Source organism: Clarias gariepinus, chromosome 23 (assembly GCF_024256425.1).
Source record: "Clarias gariepinus isolate MV-2021 ecotype Netherlands chromosome 23, CGAR_prim_01v2, whole genome shotgun sequence".
Taxonomy (NCBI): Eukaryota; Metazoa; Chordata; class Actinopteri; order Siluriformes; family Clariidae; genus Clarias; species Clarias gariepinus.
In genome coordinates this window covers 21,453,036-21,474,635 of record NC_071122.1, presented here as the reverse complement: position 1 = coordinate 21,474,635, position 21,600 = coordinate 21,453,036, and the positions used below count along the sequence as shown (strand labels likewise).

Genomic DNA, 21,600 nt, shown 5'->3' with positions numbered 1-21,600 from the left:
TCAGAATCTGTTTAAATTTGAAAAAAAAAAATGTTCGTACACTTTAGTGGATGATTATGGACCAAAAAAAAAAGTAAATTTGAATCATACACAATTCGATAAAGGACATGAAATAAGGCTGTTTTTTGTTTCCAAACATAAATTATTAATCTACAAAAAAATAAAATATAAAATTATTAAATGTTGAGGACATTTTAATGAATTGCAAGATTAAAATAATCTTGTATTAATAATTGTAGTATGAGGGCTGTACCAGAAGTAATGCAAAACCGGGCAAATTATTTTTTATTAACTGACATAGAACATTTACACATTTGCACACGTTACTAGATTAACTCTTCCTCTCGACAAAGGTAGTCTCCATCACAAGCCATGCACTCAGCCATGTAAACAGATAATTAAAGACGTTTAAAGGAGGGGAAAACCAGCACCGAAGACAAACCACACAGTGGGAGACCATCAAACATGACAAAGGGGATTTTCAAACAGGATTCAAGAGTTGGGTTCAGGGATGGATGGAGGATTTTTATTTGCATTTTTTATTATTATTACTGTACTTACATTTTTTAAACCATAATCTTTATCACACTCTCTTATTCATGGACTTTTCAAGTTTTACCGAAATGTACATTGATTAAGGTGTAGACAAACATTTTGGTGTTGGAAGCCATCTGAGTACCGACACGGATAAGAAAGAATCCCGCAGAAAGGATTCAGTGGAAAGGTTTCCAGGATGTCTTGATGTTAAAACTGTGCCAAGTGATTCTTTCTCACTCTGCACCTGTTGTGATGCTTAAATTATATCCAAGTTGTACTGTAAGTAAAAATGCATTCAATCCCTTTCTCTCTGAAATCCTCCTCGCTGTCTTCTGTCGGGCTTTTCACCTCTTTGCTCTACCAGCTTCCAGGTGACGAAAAAGATGTATATATTTAAAACAAAAAAAAAAAACTGTTGTTGTTTTCCTTCTCTAGCTAACATCTGCATATGAGCCCTGCTTTTTAACCTGGGTTTCCAGAGTTCCTCTATCTATCTCCATCCCCCCATCTCCCTTAATTATTCCATCCCCTTTGAGTTTCCCTCTGACTTTGCTGCTGGTTTAGACTTTTTCTTTACAAAAATCTAATCTCAATATATCTTGAGTGCTCCTTGTCAAGTTTTCTTTCATAGACCTACAAACTAACTATAGTATTGCCTAAACTACCTTATGGACCTTATTCTAGGTAAATTGCTCATGCTTAACAAGCTCACATCTTACCCAGCTGCTTAGCAGTTGTGTTCTTAAATGTAGGACGTTATGTCAAAACTACAAACCCATCTCTACCATTGAACACACCAAAAGTGTGGGAGGGAATCTATACGTTTAAACACTGGTTCCTCAAGGGTTCCTAGGAAGGGTTCTTAAAAAGGATCCACGAATGTAGAAACTTTTTTCAAAGACCACTGAAGGTGAAGAACCCTGGATGCTCTCGCATTGGGTCCTTAGGCACGTGAGAACACGGCAATCACAAAACAACAGCGTTTCGGCTGGTTGGTCTTGATCCCGTTGCAAACAACTCTAGTACTGTTAAGTCACAATTAGGCTCTGAATCTACTAAAGTGCATGGAGTGAATCATATATCCCATGGGTTTTGAGTTGAAGCTCATTTTTCATGTAATCACCATGCTCAGACGATTGTTCTGATTTCCACATACACTTCATTATAATCAGCTACAAATTCCCAAAGATCTTGAAGACAGGACATCATGTCATAACTACATGACTGCTGAAGAACCTTGGATGCTCTCAAATCCCTTATATTTTATCCTTAAAATAATCAGCTTCAAATTCCCAAAGCAGTTCCATCAATTATGAATTAAACTCTAGTAAGCATGACTTGTTGCAAAACACCTGCTGCTACCTTCTGGCTAGTATTTAACATTCAATGGAAGTTAAAGTGTTCCTCTAAACCAGCATCAAATTAAAAGATCCTAGTTTTCACTCAGACGAAACCTCAGCTCCCAGACCTTCCTCCAGAAAAAAAAACCTCAGAACCTCTAGCACACATGCATGGAAAATTCCTTTCTTTCTGTCTCTCTCTCTCTGTCTCTCTGTCTGTCTTTCCTCTGACCCCTGCTCTTGCATGCCCGGTCCTCTTTTGTAGGGAAAAAGAGAGAAATGTATGAGCATCCTGTCTACTGCTTGGCGTCACAAGTGATGGATTTAACCATTCGTGAGTACCTGCCCTCATCCTCCACCAGTCCGTGCCTTTTCCTCCGCCTTTCCTCATCACTGTCAGCACCTCACCTGGCTTTTCCACACTCCAACCCTTTGACCAATAACATCCTGTCACTCTTTTTGCTTGCCTTTTTTTTCTCGAAAAAAACAACAACAACAACAAAACAAAAGTCTGCTTGTCTGGCTAAGTCGAGCATCAAACATTCAGCCAGTCTGTCCAGCTCCATCAGCCTCCCATGTTTGTTTGGATCTTCTGGCGCTATATCTGTTGGCTTTTCTTTCCGTTTCTTTTTTGTTTTTTTTATTTCTCTTGCTGACTCGTGCGTTTCCTGTCTGTTGCGATTTGAATGCATTTTTACTTTTGCTTCTGTTTGACTTCCTTCTTTCGCACCTCAGCCATGTCACAAGCTTTTCGACAGAGGCCAGGTACTGTACGAAACCTGCATACTGGTTCACTCAGGGAACTGAACTAGGAGAACTAGGAGTTTTTATATAAATTTATATATTATGACTGTACGTTGGGTCTGTCTGTCTGTCCAAACCATGACTACGGTTGCGTTTATTCTTTATGTGTTCACTGTCTACCGTTTGATATCACTGTCTGTCTCACATCGATACACTAATGTCGTTGGGTGTGACAATGTCTTTTTTGCATTTTCACCTCTGAAAAGCACCACGGGTCAAGTTTTGTCTGCAGGCAACTTTCTGCTCTTTCTCTGCCATTCGGTCTGTCCTCTTTCTCGCTGTCTGTCTTTCTTATCTTCCGACTTTAGCCTCAGAACATGGATACGGCAGCTGACTTTTCTTCCTTTTCTTCTCCTTTTCCTACCCTTTTCTTCCCCTCCTTCTCTCTTTGTTCCCTAGTTGAGAAATCTCACAAGGATCAGCTGAAGGATCCAGGTTAACCCTTTTTGTTTACCTAATTAATAAAAAAATTTAAATAAAAAAGAGCATTCCCTGTCCAGCCTCGGGACATAACCACCTCACAGCGTTGCTCGAGCGCTGCCTGAAAAAGCCACAGCAATGCTGCGACGGCGTTATGCTAACCTTCGCTAGTTCGCCATCTTTACATGTTTCCAGCTAGAGTGAAATCATATCTGCAGAGAGGGAATGACTTGAGCCATGATTACTACTGCTTCATCATTTTACCTTGAACATGTACTGTACAGCCCTGCCATGAAAACATATCTTAAATTGTAAAAGACAGTAATAATACAGTACTGTAAAAAAAAAAAGGATTGCTCCGCCCACTTGGTTTTTCCCAAAGCAAAGCCAAGCGGTTGAGGGGGGGTGAATACTTGATGCACAGCACTGTATTATATACTACATATACCCAGGCTGTAACAAATGGATTCTACATCAAACATGTAGAATTAAATCATATCTCCTGTGCATTCCTTACAAAGAAAAAAGGAAGATGCCTTTGCGTGATCTGCAAATCGGGTCATTTTATTTATCGTTCATATTCACGCCACTTTACGCAAGAAGTAGATCTGCAAGAAATCTGCTTCTTCATCACCCCCTCTATGTTGTGTGTGAAATACCTGATTTGGTACAGCAAGGCATTTCCTCTGCCCTACAGGTCCGAAGGTGTTTTTGTACTACGGATCTCGCTTCTTTCGTTTTAACCCTTTAAACCAGAACCGGTTCAGTCTAGAATCTGACTGAGTGTTATTTACAAAGCCGGATGGATGGTTAAAGGGTTAACTGGAAAGTCGGCAGTTTGTGTAGTGTATCCTGTGATGAAGACTCATTGGCTGAGAAGAGAGAGGATGTATCAGTTATATCATTGTTTTTCAGCCAAACTGGAGCTTTTGCAAACCAGAAGTTTCTGCTAATTCCAGTTAATTACAGCACAACTGGATTACAAAACACAATCCCTAAGATGTGTGAAGCATAAATGTGTAAATTCACCAGCCAGTTGAATAGGAACACTTAGCATAATCCAGCAGTGTGATCCATAACATTATGCAAGACAATCGGATAATATCAGTAATCAGTAAGGAAGACAATGTGATATTGATGACTTTGACTATTTCAGAAATCTTTAAAACACACATTAAACACTCTATAGACACTGCAAACACTGGTTCAAGCAGACAAGGAGGCTCTTGCGACTCAATTAACAACTCTTTACACCCATGTTAAGCTGAAAAGCATCTCAGCATTGGAATTCTTAAGGCGATGAGCTTCAGCCGCAGAAGACCACACTGGGTTCCACTTCTGCTAATCAAGAACAGGACTCTGCACAGATCAAGACAGGATGATTTTTCCCCCCCTGAACTCTACAGCTAAAAAAATTTACTAATCATCAGAATGAAATCAGACATCAGAAAAAACGATTTATTTTTTTTCATCAGCTCAAACTCTCAACCTGTAACTGTACGAGTCGATGCGTCATGCTGCCGACACATGACCGGCTGATCGGATAATTTCACGAACGAGCATGTGTATAGGTGTTTCTTTTAAACTGGCTGGTGAGGGTATACCTGGTTATGTTTTTGTGATCACTCTTCTCAGTCAATACCCCGGTCTGATTATCATGTTAACTGTCATTAACCTCAGTGTTCATTAATGTCAGTTTATTTCGCAACACCATCTCCATGACGTTGGATCTCATTCGATGGAATGTTCCCATTATCTTCTGTGTCTTATGTGTAATCATTCTGCAAAAAAAAGATTTATCAGGGGGACATTAATGTTAACCTTAAAATTCCCCCAAACTTTTTTTTATGTCAGCAGTGAGAATAAGATGAAAGGTCTTTAGAGAGCATTTTTAGAGAGAAACAGAGAGTCACGAGATTACGCGAGTACGGTTTCCTGCACGTGCTGAGCATTCTGCATGATAACTGTAACATACTTTCTTATTTTTCTTTGCTTTAATTTAATTCATTGCACTTGCATTCTTCTTACTGGAAAAAATCTGATAAAAGAGCAAAGTATAAAGTGCTATGATAAAAGATAATCAGTTTAGTTTTTTAGCTTTTTAAATTACCTCAAGAGTCTAGTTGATAAAATTAACCCTTTTTTGCATTTTTATACATCAAACTTAATATTGCATGTGATATTTAGGAAAATTTCATCTTTAATGCTAAATAATAAATGCATGGAATGTTTTACAGTTTGTAAAAAAGATTAAATATACTAAAATTTAGTAAAAAAAAAAAACAAAACACTAAGACAATTATACTATATCTGGCATAAAATATGTTTTGAAGAATTTTCTTGTGTAGAAAATTTTTACAAGTTTATGTACAATGTCATATACCTAAGACCGGAAACATGCATGAAAGGGTTAATGCATTTTGCAATTTTAAACAATAAATCGCTCACTGCTTGTCTTTCAGAAAATCGTCAGGATTTTAAAGAAACATTACCTGTGAAATTTGATTGTTTTCTTTATTTAATGTTGTCAGCATTATTAAGTAGCCAGAAAGAAGGTTTTATGCCTTGTGTGTGCTTGTGTGTTATGTCTGTGTTCATTTAACAGTTAACAGTTTTGCCCTTGTGCCTCAGAGAATGTAGGCCGTTTAGTTACGCCTGCCAAAAAACTGGAGGACACTCTCCGGCTGGCCGAGCTGGTCATCGAGGTGCTGCAGCAGAACGAGGAGCATCATGCGGAGGTGAGTTTCACACAAAACATGTGCAGTGTCTCACGTGCATTCACACAGACTATAGCATTACATTATTTAGAGTCATAGGAGTGCACAAACTTATGCACACACACACACACACACAGGATGTCACTTGATACAGCCCAGTAACACACTGAATGAAAAATTAAATTCTATAAAATGGGATTGCTGGAATTTTCTGGAAAACTTTCCTGACTGATAATTCTTGAAGGACTTTTTAAAGTCATGACACATTTTGTCAGAGACATTTTTGCTATCCAGCTAAAGGATATTATATTTTTTTTAATCGTAAAATTAGCTAAATGTCATTTTTGACTTGACTTTATAAAAATAGCACAAGCCTGAGACTGGCTTACAAATGATTAGTTAACTAAAGACAAACTGAAAGAGATTGTTTAAACAAATTAGCAAGAAGAGCTAGCATCTGTGTTTGCACAGAAGGTGTTTTCTTTTTTTTTTTTACTTCATTAACTTATTTATTTAAACAAATACTCTAGTAAATCTTTAAATTTTTAATATTTGAAACTCTTAAGTTTACATTAGGTACATTTTGAGGCTTAAATTTACACATGCTATGAAATTAGCTAAGCATTAGCCACGACTAACAAACAGCTCTATTCCTAATCTCTGATGTTAGCTAGCATTACACTGTATGTAATAACTTAAATATAAAGATTACAAAGCAATGTTCACAAATTTAAATCCTTGAAGTTGTTTGATGCCAAAATATGAAAGGTAGTAATCTTCAATTTTTAAATTTGTAATGTAATACGTGGATGTATAAGCTGTTTTGAAGATGTTTTAATATGCAAAGATTTCCCTGACATTTCCGAAAGCTTCCAAAAGATGTTTATCTGTGTGAAAAAAGTAGTATTCAAAAAAAGTTTATTTGGTTAATACTAGTACTAATACTAGTACTGTACTAGTAAATGCTAAGCTAAATTTGTACTTGATTTGGTTTTTTACTTTTTATCATGATTTTAACACACTTTCTCTTAGCATAAATTAATTCTCGGGACTGCTTATGGTTTCATGCAAACACCACAAGTCTTTCATGCACAAAGCTGTAACTCTTACATTATATTTAGAAAATGCATTGATTCAATATCCTTACAGTCCAGTCCAGTTATCCAAACTGATCCCCGTTACTTTTCTATTTATGCAACAACAAGAAAAGAACATTTTTCAGAACATTTTTTTTTGTTGCCATTAATTGTGTTGTTGCCAACACATACTGTACATGTAATAAATTCACACGATGCAAAGTGTTTTCATCCGCAACTTGGCCAATTAATGAACTTCAGTATAGAAAATCTGACATCAGTATTCTCCATGGCTTTTGAAAAAAATTAAAAAGACTTTTTTTCTAGAAATATACCTTTGGTTTCCTTAGTTCCTGAAAAGGTTTCTCGATCCTAGAAAGCCAATACACAATCAACATTTAAATTTATAGTCTTTATACTAATTTGACTTGACTGACTTGAGTGCTTAATTTTCATCAAATGCAAACTGATTTCCCAAACAGATGCTAAATTTGAGTAATGTCAAACTTAATTTAGGTACGTTTTTTAGCGCTCAATATCATAACCCACAGCTGCATGCTTACTTTAAGAGAACAATATAACCAGTGATGTTTAAATGTTTCTGGATGTTAGAAATCAATGCTGTAAAACTAGTTAAACTGCAGTGAGACCAAAGTCCTGAAGGTCTATTGCACTTTTAGCCCTTTTTGTCATTTTTGTCATTTAATATAAATGAAAGATATAAAATTGAAAGATACAATAACAGCCAGAACGGCAGCAGAGCTGTGTCATGGACCTTCAGGAGCATTCACAGTCTTAAATTCAACAATTTAAGCCATTATATAATTATTTCTAATTCTACTTTTTTTTTCTTTTTTTTTAATAAAAATGGATCAGGAGTGAGAATGTATGCTTACTGGAATATTAATAAACAATCATCATCATCATCATCATCACTTTTCGGGAAAGACTGCAGGTCTGATATGATGCTCCAGAAAGAAACGCATGTTCTCCTAGCATTTATAAATTTGGGGTGCATGAAAAAAATAGTAATGAGATACTTTGGGTGAAATCAAACAACAGAAGAGCATAATTTTTTTTTTCCACTCATGAAAAGATTTGTGCTCCCATTTTTGCTTTTAGGGGTTAGAAGGTATGTCGATTTAGTAGTATATATGCTTGGACAAAATAGCCGAAATAATAATAAAAATGAATATAATAATAATATTAAACACAAATCAAAAATTGTTAGGGTTCTCCATGGACCCTTCTGTTAAAGAAGCATAAGTATTCCCAGATAACAAAGTGCGGAAATATATTTATTTATTTATTTATTTATTTTATTTGAAGTGTACCATGCAAAGTTGTTCAGGTTATGGCTGTAGAAGTGCAAATAATTACATTTTCGTTTGCTTTCATTTAATTGTTTTGCTTTAATTAGATTTTTTTATTGTACTTTTTTACTTGTTTTATTTATTAGAATATTTTTGGTTTGAATTTTAATGCAAAAATTTATGATGTTTTTCTTTTAATTGGCTTATTTCCTTATTTTCTTTCTATTTTTATTAGATTGTATTTGTTCTTTAAAAACAAGATTTCAATTAATTTATTTGTTCACATTTATCTTAGCAAATTTTTAAAAACTATTTATTTATTTTGCTGTTAACATACCTTAAATTATAATGGTATGTTACAGAGTACCAAACTACTATATAAGGCAAAACATCATGTTATTTAACCATTATTTTAATAATAACAATAAAAAAATTGTAATAATAAATTTACCTCATTACTCCAACAGCTGAACACCCTTTAATGCTAAAAGTCGAATGGCTAACGATGGGCTTTCATACTGTTTCACCCCTAATAGCTTTAATCCTAATTATTTTTGGGAACTGCCTTTAGTGGCAGAAGATAAAGAAGCACTTCAATCCCGAACATGATTGCTAGTTTGTGATGAATTACCGAGCTGATAAGTAACCTTCACTGTGTTCTCTCGCTGTTTGTCGGGGTTGCCTGGACACGTACGAAAGGGTAAAGAGGTATGTTAAAAGGTCTGAGAAGAGCCCCCAAACCTTCTCTCCTTAACCCATCTCCTCCTCTGCATGCCCAGTACTACACTTGCCTAGGCTTGGACGAAGGGTTGTATACTCACCCTACTCTCCTTTACCCCTCTTCCTTCCGACCCCATTCTCTTTTTTATAAAAGTTATTCTTCTATATTGTATTCTGGGGCATTAACCAAACTGCTTGTGTGGGCTTAAGTGCCAGACAGAGGGCTGCTTCTGCTGCGCGGAAGCGGCTCCCGACGAACCCTGAAAATGAAACCAAGCTCATTTTCATTGACGTCGTCTTGCACAAGCTTTCCAATGCCCTACTTAGACAGTAAAATTGTAAGTGTTGAATTCTCATCCTGTAATCAATCCTAACACCAAAGAATTGTTTAAAAATATTATTCTACAGGAGGGAAATCAACACTGCAGATTTTACCGTGATCTTCTGCTCCAACCTGGTGCAGCTCACCACCACGATGTGTCATGTCCCAGTACTAACTCTCGATCGATTTTATTTATTGACTCCCATGCACCAGGTGATCAGTAGACCACACTCTTGTTGGTGTTGAATTTTTTTTTTCTTGCAAATCCTCTAGAAGTAACGCCTTACATATAGATGACCCCTTACATAACCCTATTATTTCTCCGACATGTTATTATTTTTTTTTGCAAGACATGTCGTGGCAGCAGAGCGTTCTTATCATCAGCAGAACGATCTCAGGTCATACCTTCTGACCAGAACAACATGCAATTAGATTCAGATGTGTTCGTTTTCAAAATGAGATACAATTCTGATTATTGGAGCTGGAGACTGAATCTGCTGCATGATGGGAACCTTTCAGTCAAAGGGCACTTCTCCGGGTGCATGCACGTACACATTGACATCAGCAAAGTGTGTATAGAAGTGTCTCAGCATTTCACTGTTGTCTCCTTTACTCTGGGAGAAGCATGTACGGTGTGTTTAAACCGTTGACACTTTTAATTCGAAAGGAGACTACGCATCCCTCACTCTTCTGAGATCTCACTCTCGGTCTCTTCTAACAGAAGACATGTCTGTCTGTGTGTGTGTGTGTGTGTGTGTGTGTGTGTGTGTGTGTGTGTGTGTGTGTGTTAATGCCTGAAGCTGTGACTGCCTGTGTTATATCTGTGTCAAAGCTGTCATGGGTCTACAGGGATTAATAAAATATGGCACAACAAAGTGAGACATCGAGGCTGTTTATAGATCTTTGGAGACTGATGGCATGTAACAATCCCTTTTAAAATTGTTTTAAGCATGCTGTTATAAGAAAATAATATTTACAGGATAATTATCTTATAACAGAATATCGCCAAGTGCTGAATTCCTTACTAAACGGCTGCTAATCATACATACACCATCATACGTCATACCCTTCGCAGGCGTTCGCATGGTGGTCTGATCTCATGGTGGAACACGCAGAGACGTTTCTGTCCCTCTACGCGGTGGACATGGATGCAGCGCTGGAAGTCCAACCTCCAGACAGCTGGGACAGTTTTCCTCTCTTCCAGCTGATCAATGACTACTTGCGGCTCGACTGTAAGAACTCTAAATATTCCGGTCAGTTTGAAACTATTCTTTTTTTCTATTTAGGGTGGAATGAATGGTACAGTTGTTGTGGAAAAGTGTCAATCACGATTTAGTTGTAACTTTATTTGGCTAACGCTTGTGAGACAGGGTACATCTGTGCAGTTGAGGATTAAGAGTTTTGCTCAAGTTTGTGATTGGGATTGAACTCATGTCCTTCTATCCTATAGCCCTTTTAATGGATTTAATGTCACAACTATGTGGGATGTTTAAAGTTTTTGTAAGTTCATGCTTTATATGCTTTATATTATATTAGAATAGCTCCTTGGTCTTGTTGTCCAGGTATATTATTGAACCAACTCTAGAACCTTCCAGGAATTCCAGCTGTATTTATATTAAAATCTCACAATGTCAAAGTGGACAAGATCTCAATACATCTTAATCTAACTAATAATGTGAATTCTGAAGGAACTGAAGGAACTGGTCACACCAGGACCAATATTTTAACATTATAGAGCTTGGTATGAAGGGGCGTAAATACTTGTGTGAAACACAAATTTTTCCAGTTATTCTTAGTAAATAATTTAACTACAGTAAAGTGCAAATGTCTTGAGGTACCCACATTCCCTTATATTATATGATGTCGATTAAATTAAATAAATGTGAACCAATGTTTTACTGTGACAGGCTGCAAAGTGCCTGAAGATACAACAAACATTCCCCCTCTCGTCTGTTCCAAACACTCAGCATTCAGCATCACCAGTATACTAATCACCAGCCTGATCATCTGTCATCATCTGCACCTGTTTCATGCATAAAGTTAGATGTTTTTTTTTTATGATTTATTAATTTATGAGTCACTGTGCGTTAACAAACAAACAAAAAAACAAAAAACATTCCTCAGGTATGGTCAGGTCAGGTACAGGGACTGGACTGAGAATAAAAAGCAAAAACTTGCCAAAAATGAAAGTAAAAAAGTCCTTCAGGAAGCCTGGGGAACTATTCCAAAGAACTACAGTAAAATACAAAAAAAGTCCTTCTTTTTGTAAGCAAAACATGAAAAAATGAGAGCTGGCTAAGGACTTAAAATACATTCACTTGTTTTTTTTTATAATTAAGTCTACTACAGTTCCATACTACATCTAAAAGGGAAAGCTCAAGGGGGTGAATACTTATAAAGTCTCCATTTGTTATTTTAAGCAATTTAACTAAACTACCTTTATTTTTCCACTCTCCAGACTCTTTTCTTTTTTTACATTTATGGCATAAAATCCCAATTACATCTGTTCCATTTCCACACTACAAAATGGAAACCTTCAGGGGGAGGTAAATACTTATGCAACGCACGAGAGCCAGTGGTAAACTATCGAATTAAAAATGAAATGCCAAATGGACCGGGTAACTCTGTCATGTGTGGTGTTAATAATAGCTCCTACGTTAATGGCGGACGTGGCGTAGGAGGGCACGGACGCCTGGAGGCCATCTTACATCACTAATGAACTGGAGCGAACAGGGAGCTGTCCGTGGTGCTGAGCGCGGCCGCTTCATCCAATCTAGTGCGCTAATTATAACGGCAGCATTTTTGCACAGCTTGACAGGTTGTTGTCTGGTAACGTGTTCTCAATAAGAAAATAGTGCGACGAGAAAACAAGAAAGGGAAGGATTTGTTTCTTTTCCGAGTTCGTTTTAACGGAACTCAGTTGTGCAAACAAGTGAGTAAGCTGGGGTCGAGCAGCGATCGAATGTGAAAGAAGAGAAAAAAAAACTAAATGGATTGTACAGGAGGATAAAAAAACAACAAATACGAATTTACACAACATGTATTGTATATGGGGCTTTACCTCAAAAACTGGTTTAATGTACAGCTCTGGGAAAAATAAGAGACCACTACAAAATAATCAGTTTCTTAAGTTTTGTTAATTTTTTTTTTGCGAACTGCTGACAATATTTATCCTAAATTCAAAATATAATGATTGTTATTTAGAGTGTATATTTAAAGGAAATGACATCATCACAACAGAACGCACAAAATAACCCATGATCATGCAGTATATGCAGAGCTTTCATAACTCAAATAAAACAAAATGTAAATAATTTGTAAATAAATTGTGTTAATGCTTTGGCTAAATAACATTAATAAATCAGTATTTGGTGGAATAATAACCCGGATTTGTAATCACAGCTTTCATGCTTGATCTCCTGCAATTTTTCACATTGCTATTGGGTAACTTTAAACCAATCCTTTTGCAAAACACAAATAGCTCAGCTTAACTTGATGGTTTGTGACTTTCCATCTCGCTCTTCATGACTTCCTAGTGTAAATTCCAATGGTCTCTTATTTTTGTTCCAGAGCTATACATTATAAAACATCAGGAGAAGTGTGTATATCACTATTGATGAAGGCAGATCAACTGAGGCTTAGGTCATTTATAATAAAAATACTGTATACCGCTTGTGTTCTGTATGTGTCTTGACATGACATAAAGTATTATTTAAGTAGTGTTATGAGGGAGAAACAAAAATAATCTGCACTCTGGTTATATTCAAACCACTGCCTAATCAGCTCTTGTCCGCCCAGTCACTGCTGTGCAGGTGTGAACATGTTACATCAGTCCATTTGTTACTTGTGATTTGCATGAAAGAAGTGCAGTGTGCCGTGATCATAATTTTTTTTTTGGTAGTCTCAGTGCTAACCTGGTGCTGAAACAACTCACAGAAGAGCATAAACAGAAGCGTTTGAATATCTGAAAACAAAATTTGGTGAAGTTTCTTAAAGAGAATCGTTACTGGTGACAAGACATGGATTCATCATATGGCACAATGGAACAAAAGTACAAGTAAAAGAGGAAGGAAAAAATGTTGTCTCAATTCAGTACATTCAAACATTTGATTTGTTAGATCACTGCGCTTAGCCTGTAGCAATTTTGGCATTTGTGTGCTACAAGGCAGGCATTAAAGCAAGGCAGCATTCGAGCTGCTAATGAGGACTAAAACAGAGCATGCTGGCTGTACGCTGGCGGACACACGGCCAAGTGGACAACCGCTGCAACTGAAGTGGCTAATTGGAAAAGAGCATTCAGGGGAAGGAAACAAACATAGCACCTACTGTGCATGATCGACCTTGAGTTAAAGAAGAGACGCACAGTGTGTGTGTGAGAGAGAGAGAAAGAGCGAGAGGGTTAGCACTTGTTTTCTGTTGTTTATTAAAAGGGTGATCACTACTTCTTTCTAGATAACCTGTGTAACGGGAAATTCCACAAGCACCTTCAGGATCTCTACGCACCTCTAGTGGTGAGATACGTGGACCTGATGGAGTCCTCCATCGCCCAGTCCATACACAGAGGCTTCGAGCGTGAGTCATGGGAACCTGTAAAGTAAGAAGCCCGCTTCTGTTTATACTCTATTTCTTCTACTTTTTTTTCTAATAAAAAAATAAAACTGATGGATTGAATTAATATCTCACACTCCATACTTTAGTAACATGTCTGTTCAGATGTCGCGCTCTTTCTCAGTTATCACATCCTCACGCTTGCTTGAAACGTGTTTAAAGTCTACTTTCTGCTCGTTTTCTTTCTTCACATCAGTCTTAACGTGCTCTCTTACTGTCCTTGTCATTTCCTGTCAATTGTTTGATCTGTTGTTGTTTTTTTTGTAAAGTCACACTGTGCGATTTCATCTCACTTCACGCTGCCTCTTTATTATTTTTTCTCCCCTTTCTGCTCATCCACAACATTCTTTCTTGTCTGTCTTGTCTTTTGTCACAGGAGTTTAACAAGTAATCTGCCCATTGTCAACCTTCCAATTGGGAACCTCCAAATGCCCAAAGTTCCAAATCTGCCGGTGTCAGTTAATCTGCCACCGGTGCAAATACCTCTCTTTTCCACCCCCAGCTGGATGACGGCCTTATCGGACGCAGAGTGTGTAACGAGGGTTTTTTTGATTCGTGCAAACGTGGCCTTGGGATAATAACAATGTTCAAATGTTTCAAAGGACTAAAATCATTTAATTCAGATTATATCCTAAATAAATGTATGTATATACTGCATTAATTCATGGCTTAAATACAATTTTATATCAATGTTTATTCCAAGGCCAAAGCATGGGAACTTTAGTACTATAGAGATGGTTAAATGTTTATCTTTACTTCCTGCTCCAAGCATGCTTAAAAAAAGCTATTTTATAATACAGTACATAAAAAGTTTTTTTTTTTTAGATGCATCCTTTTTCTTTCCTCCTTTAAGCTTTTACACACAGTGTATTTTTATTCCATGGTTGATTGTTGGATGTTGGGTTTCACTCTGTAGTACTATACAGTATACATGCAAAAAGGGTTCTTCAGGGTTCAATTAGCGGTCCACTCTCTTTTTTCTGTTTTTCAGTACAAGTTATATTTCCAATGTTTGTAAAACTGATTATGGATAAAGAATGCGTTATTCCGTTTATACAGTGGTTCACTAATGATGAGAATCTTTAATTTATTTTTTAATGTGTTACAGTTAGATCTGAATTTTAGCAACATTACGGCGATGACATGCAACCACTCGTTCACTCATCACCTTCTTCTCTCTCTCTCTCTCTAACTCTCTCTTTTTCTGCCATACCTGTACATTTGACTATGAGTGAGCTTTTACTATAGAAACAACAATTTAATCAGACTTGAGGATTTATGCTATATCACACAACAGGAATCGTTAATAAAGCTAGGGAAGTCATTCGCATGAGAAATTAAGTATATTCACAAAAGTGCCTTGATTTTTGAAAATCATTCATACCTTACGTATTCTCCTTTGTGTCTAAAATTACAAATAAAAGGACGAACACATGTAAACCTCGAAATTATCGATTTAGTCTCGCCTGCGCTGCTTGTGAGTCGAGTTTCTGCTACGAGATTACATCTGGAGCAGCTGGACAAACTAGCTAAAAGAATTACTGTAGCATGAGAGATTTTGTACATCGCTATTATTCCTGCTTTGTTCGATCACTTTATCTTTCACGTATTAAAACTAATAGGATAAGTAGCTAACATCGATAAACAGATGACAGAGATGAAATGTACTGCAGCTTCAAGCTCAACATGCATGAACACTTCTTCCTTAAGTGCAAAGTTATCAGCCTGCTTGGTCTGGGGACAAAACAGTGGTGTCTCTGGGTGTTTTTTCTTTCTTTCTGGAAGGTCAAGGGTTTGGGCATGGTGGTACATGAGCTTTATTTGTCACTAATGTATATTAATATAGTGTATTGTAATAGCTGTGTGTGTGTGTGTGTGTGTGGTATCCTGGAAAAACCTTTGTTAGATGCATCGTTAGTCAGACTGGATGATAATTCCCCCAATTCTATCATTTTCATAAAATATATTATTAATTTCCTAAAACTGAGCTGTCACAATTGTTGTTGTAGCTTTTTCCCGGACAACCACACATTTACCTTTGTATGCCTTCATTATCCTTCTGGTGGAGCTCTGCTCTCACTGTATGTATGTGTGTGTGTGTGTGTGTGTGTGTGTGTGTGTGTGTGTGTGTGTGTGTGTGTGTGTGTGTCGGATTATGTAGTAATGGTTCAGGGACGTCTGAGGACCTTTTCTGGAAGCTGGACGCTCTGCAGACGTTCATCAGAGACCTGCACTGGCCCGAGGAGGAGTTCGCGAAACACCTGGAGACGAGACTTAAACTCATGTCCAGCGACATGATCGAGTCTTGTGTGAAAAGGTCAGAGGTTTCTTGCTTCTTGCGGCGACTCTGTAGGCTGCTGTAGGCTCACAGTCGAACTCACACTCTCTATTTCTCTCTGACTGCCTATCTGTGTCTGTCTGTCTCTCTCTCAGGACGAGGGTGGCGTTCGAAGTGAAGCTGCAGAAGAGCAGTCGGACCACAGACTTCCGCGTCCCTCAGTCCATCTGCACAATGTTTAATGTCATGGTGGACGCCAGAGCCCAGGCTGCCAAACTGTGTGCCATGGAGGTCGGCCAGGAGGTAGAACACACACACACACACACACACACACATACACGTTTCCATTTAAGTACTCCTTCCTCCTACTCATCTTCATGCTCTTCTTTCTTTATTTCATCTTTATTTCATCTTTATTTCCTTCTTTTCTGTTTTCTTTTCCCCTTTCTTTCTACTTTCCTTTCTTGGCTCCGTTTTTTTTTTTTTTTTTACCAAATTTTCCTTTATTTGTTTCTATTAATCCATATTTTTTTGCTTCTTTTTGTCCTTCTTTCCTTTTAACATATATTAGTTCATTCCTGTCTTCCTTCCTTCATTTTCTTTTGCTTTACTATAAAACTTTTTTTCTTTTATGTACTCATCACTCCTGATTTTTTTAATTCTCAAACAGTTTTTTTGATGCTTTTCTTGTTTTCCCTTCTTTCTATTTCCTACCCTCTGTTCTGTCTTTCCTTATGCTAAGGACTCTTCTTCTGTTACCTTCAGTTGTGTACAAAGTGAGACATCAATCATCGATATTTTCTTTTATCATTACTCTTTTTAAAAAAGTACAAGTTGATGGTTTTTAATCTTCTTCCGGTTGCGTAGTTTTATTTAGTTATGAATGATTTCATTCATGTTCGTATGTTTTTTTCTTAATGAATATTTTGTACTTAGTATCACTTTCAGTTTAATCAAAGTTCTTACTTCCTGGTTATCTTTGACTTCTGGAGTTTTCACCGTGACATGTGTCTCCTCCATCTTTCCTTTCTTGTGAAAGTTTGTTAGAGAACGGGTAAGTGTGGCTAACAATTCAATTGAATTCTCACTCCCGGCTCCCAAATGTATAATTAGCGATGGTAGCAGTTTTCCCCGTTCCTCTGACACTCTGACGATTGTTTTGATTCCATTACCATATGTGATAGCTGCTTCTGAATATACATGTGTTAGAGCTGAGAGCCCTCGCATCGCCGCCACATCTCCAGACAGGTAATAATTATCTGAACTGAATTAATTACCCAGAAGCCCTCTTTACAGCGAGTGAGGAAACAAAGAGATATAGTTTACACGTTCGTCCCAGGGTGGAAACCCTCCCGCAAGGCCCATCAGCGTTTAAGGGCAGCGAGAGAGCGAGGGGGACGGCACGATCCTACGGCTCACCGTGTAGCGCATGTACTCTGGTGCAGTTGCATTAGCGTCCTTATCATGAATAATAATGGTGATGTCTCTCTGCAGCGACAGTATCACTCGCAAATCGACCACCTCATCGAGGAGACGGTGAAGGAGATGATTACTTTACTGGTGGCAAAGGTACAAAACAAACTCCATCTGTAAACTTCAGTTGTCTTACACACATTACACCTTATCACCATAATTTAGGGGGTGAAAAATAGTAGGCAAATAAACAGCTCAACTAATAGATAAACAGACAATATAGATAACTACGGATAAATGGATGTATATAGACAGACAGAAGCATTAATGGATAGATAAATGGATAGTTAAAAAGACATTTATCATCCAAGACAGACAGACAAACAGATACATACAAAAGGATGGATAGATAGAAAGATAGATGGATGATGAATGGATAAATAGACGGAAATACATACATACAGATAGATAGATAGATAGATAGATAGATAGATAGATAGATAGATAGATAGATGAAGTAACTAAACGGATGATAAATGGATATGGAAACTGATGCATAAATAGATAAGATAGATAGATGCATATATAGAATGATATATAAATAGATGATGGATGAACAAACATGCAATTTGATGTATGCAATAGATGGATAGATACAATAAGTCCCCTACTTACGAACATTCACTGTAGATATGAATAGATGACATTCATAGATGCAAACAAATCACGGAAGTAGCTCACGTGCATGGCACATAAAATAGACGCTACAGTGCACCGGATACTAATATTTACAATTATATACAATATTTACAGTGTGTAAGTGAATGTAAAAAATTGTCTGGTACATTGTATGTGTGTGTGTGCGGGAGAAATGAGTCAGCCTTACCGGTTTCAATGAATCAGACCAGGAGCACGATGATAGGAAAGTAAATCACGATAAACCGTCCTTACGGCCACCACGCGAAGCCGTGCTGACTTTGCGTAGGTGACATAGAGGTGTGAGACTCACGAATAAATCCAACTTACGAACGTGCTTCCGGAATAGAACTTGATATAAAGAGAGGTAGATAGATACATTGATGGATAGACAAATGGATATCTAGATAAATTAAAAAAAATTAATTGATGGGTTGATGGATAGATAGATAGATAGATAGATAGATAGATAGATAGATAGATAGATAGATAGATAGATAGATACAGTATATAAAAAAATAGACAGCTAGATATATAAATACAAACAGAAGCATGGAAAGACAGACAGACGGACAGACATATACAGATAGATAGAATCATTACTGACTGTTTATATGAAGAATGTAGTGTGGTTTATTTGAAGTCCATGTGATTACTTGTGATTCCTGTGTGTTCCTCGTTTCGTCCTTTCTGCAGTTTGTGGTGATACTGGAGAGCGTTCTGGCCAAATTGTCCCGCTACGATGAGGGCACGCTCTTCTCCTCCTTCCTCTCGTTTACTGTAAGAACATTCACTGCATTTCTCTCACATTTCACTTAATTTATGAACAAAAAATGATCAAGTAAAGACATGATACTGACCCGTGCGTGAACTTATTGCACAGGTTAAGTCTTTTATCTATTTGTTTATTTATTAATTTCTTTCTTCTTCCTTCCTTTATTCATTTATCTTATTTTTGTACAGGTTAAGCTTTTATTTTCCTTGTTTGTTCCTTGCATTTCATATTTACTTATTTGCTTGTTTGTTTGTTTTTTTATCGGTTGACTAATTGAACATCTATCTATCTATCTATCTATCTATCTATCTATCTATCTATCTATCCATCTATCTATCCATCTATCTATCCATCTATCTATCTATCTTTTCACTTTTAATTTATTTGTTTTTTGTTAGTTTGTTAATTTTTTTCATTCCAATTAATTAATTGTTTGTTTTTTTCATCTGCATGTTTGTTAACGTACAGGATGAATTTCGTTTAATTTGTTGCTTTATCCTTCCATCTATTTATTGGTTCCTTTTATGGCATATTTAAGCAATTCATTTTTATCATTTCATTGTATTTAAATATTTTGATTATTATGTATTAATTCGTTAACACACTTACTGTTTTTAAGCAGGCTTCTATTGCATAGATAAAAATTAGAGACATAACTGTGAAAAGTTGTATGGATTTCACAGTAAGGGCACATGAGGAACATCCAGGATCAGCTCAGTTGCTACATGCTCATATACCTATTTGAGTGGCTTAGGATCAGTCCATCATAACCATCCTCTCATCTCTATCTCTCTCTCTCTGTTGCAGGTCAAAGCCGCCTCGAAATACGTGGACGTACCTGTGAGTGAGCTCTTCTCATCCCACACGAATGCTTTCCATTAACTGTCATCACATCAGTACAGATTATCGCTCCAGTGTGCATTAAGCTCATCCCTATTAACACTTGTGTTTGCTTTCCTGACTGATTACGGGCTCGTTATTATGAGCTGACAGTCTGTTGGCAGCGACGAGGTCTACAGATGGCCGTCTCTTACCTCCAAATGGCCATTCATATGCATGTGAGGAGAGCGGCGTGGCCGGCTATGTGGCCCTCTTTCTCTCTCTTTCTTCATCTCTCTTTATCTCTCTCTATCTATCTCTCTCTCTCTTGCACGCTAGCAGACAGTGCAATGTGTGTGTTGTGCAACAAAAGCGTGTGCCGTGGGGTCCGACTCGTTACATCCTGCATTCAGTATCGCATCACGCTGCTTCCTTTAACTGCCAACACGTTCAGGGCACAAAACAATTCCTGTCAATGCAGTCTCTCTCGCTCTCTCCCTCTCTCTCTCTGTCTCTCTCTCTCTTTGTGCCCTCGAGGTGAAAGAGCTTTGTGTTTCCATGGTAATTGTTTGCTTAATGCAGAAAATAAAATTACATATGAAAAAAAAAACCACACACACATACACACACAGAGTGCTCATTTGCACCCTCGAAAGTATCTTCCGAGGTGTGAAGTAAGTTCAATTTGCAGCGACTGTCAATTACCAATTCTGATGACCTTCTGATGCCCGCTGGCAGAACGAAGACTTTTCATTTAGCAAACAAAAGAGTTCACCATCTTGCGTTATCCTCGGTTCTCTTAGCACTCCGACAGTCATATTTTCTCCATAATTGCTAATACTACTTTGTTCATTTTTTTTCACAGATCATGACAGCTCACTTAACTGAACCCAAACACCTGTTATAATTACTATTATTGTTATTATTATATTAAATCTTTTTTTTTTGTGTGTGTGTGTTTTGCAGAAACCCGGCATGGATGTAGCCGACGCCTACGTGACGTTCGTCCGCCACTCTCAGGACATGTTGCGGGATAAGGTCAATGAGGAGATGTACATAGAAAGATTATTTGATGTAAGTAAATGCTGCTGCGTCTCCTCCTCAGAAAAAAAAAAAAAAAGAATACGGAAAGCAAGGAGGAGGTCCTGTAAAATGTGACATGACAACCAGCTAGGAGGGATAGGTCACGTTTTGAGACCTACGTCTTCCTCTCCTTCTTCTTCCTCTTTACCCCCTTGTTCTTTAAAGCTGCCTTTTTAAGTGTCTCTTTGCCCTTTGACTAAGTCTGCACCTTTCCCCCCCCCCCCTCTCTCTTTCGCTCTGTGTGCTCTTACGGCTCTGTTCGCTCTTTGACCCTTTTCTCTCTGGTGTGCTGCTCTTAGGAAAGAAAAAAAAAAAGCAAGCTGCTGTAATTTTGCTCTTTGCTCCTTTCTGCATTCGCCTTTCAGAGTGACTTTTTGGGGGGAAAATAGAAAAAAAAAAGCAAATACTTATAGTGTAAAGTCTTTAATAGGATTACGCATATGACGTGACCTTTAGGTGAACTATTCTTATAAATATGATTTAGAGCAAGAATTTCTCTACTCACCCTAAGTGAAGTTCTTCAGCCTTATGGATGACGTTCGGTTCTTTAGCTTTGTACTGGAGCTCTAGAGTTCAAGAAATTATCAACATAAAATAAAATGGTCTAGAAACCATTTCTATTTTCTCACAAATTCCCAGCCATCAGCCAGATGCACGCTTCTGCCGAGACACGTCAGCA

At 37.4% G+C, this 21,600-nt stretch overlaps 1 protein-coding gene across 2 annotated transcripts in view; it reads left to right on the top strand.

The window, feature by feature from the left end:
* Positions 1-21,600, top strand: part of cadpsa (Ca2+-dependent activator protein for secretion a) — a 127,993-nt gene that overhangs the window by 90,508 nt on the left and 15,885 nt on the right. Inside the window, exons 17-28 of one of the 2 annotated variants that reach the window (XM_053483687.1) lie at positions 2,143-2,211; positions 3,081-3,116; positions 5,733-5,839; positions 10,325-10,481; positions 13,702-13,843; positions 14,234-14,386; positions 16,019-16,174; positions 16,291-16,438; positions 17,630-17,704; positions 18,941-19,024; positions 19,827-19,859; positions 20,805-20,912. In XM_053483687.1, coding sequence (XP_053339662.1) covers positions 2,143-2,211; positions 3,081-3,116; positions 5,733-5,839; positions 10,325-10,481; positions 13,702-13,843; positions 14,234-14,386; positions 16,019-16,174; positions 16,291-16,438; positions 17,630-17,704; positions 18,941-19,024; positions 19,827-19,859; positions 20,805-20,912 — 1,268 coding nt within the window. The remainder of the gene's footprint in view (positions 1-2,142; positions 2,212-3,080; positions 3,117-5,732; positions 5,840-10,324; positions 10,482-13,701; positions 13,844-14,233; positions 14,387-16,018; positions 16,175-16,290; positions 16,439-17,629; positions 17,705-18,940; positions 19,025-19,826; positions 19,860-20,804; positions 20,913-21,600) is intronic. The other variant, XM_053483686.1, reaches the window with a different exon arrangement.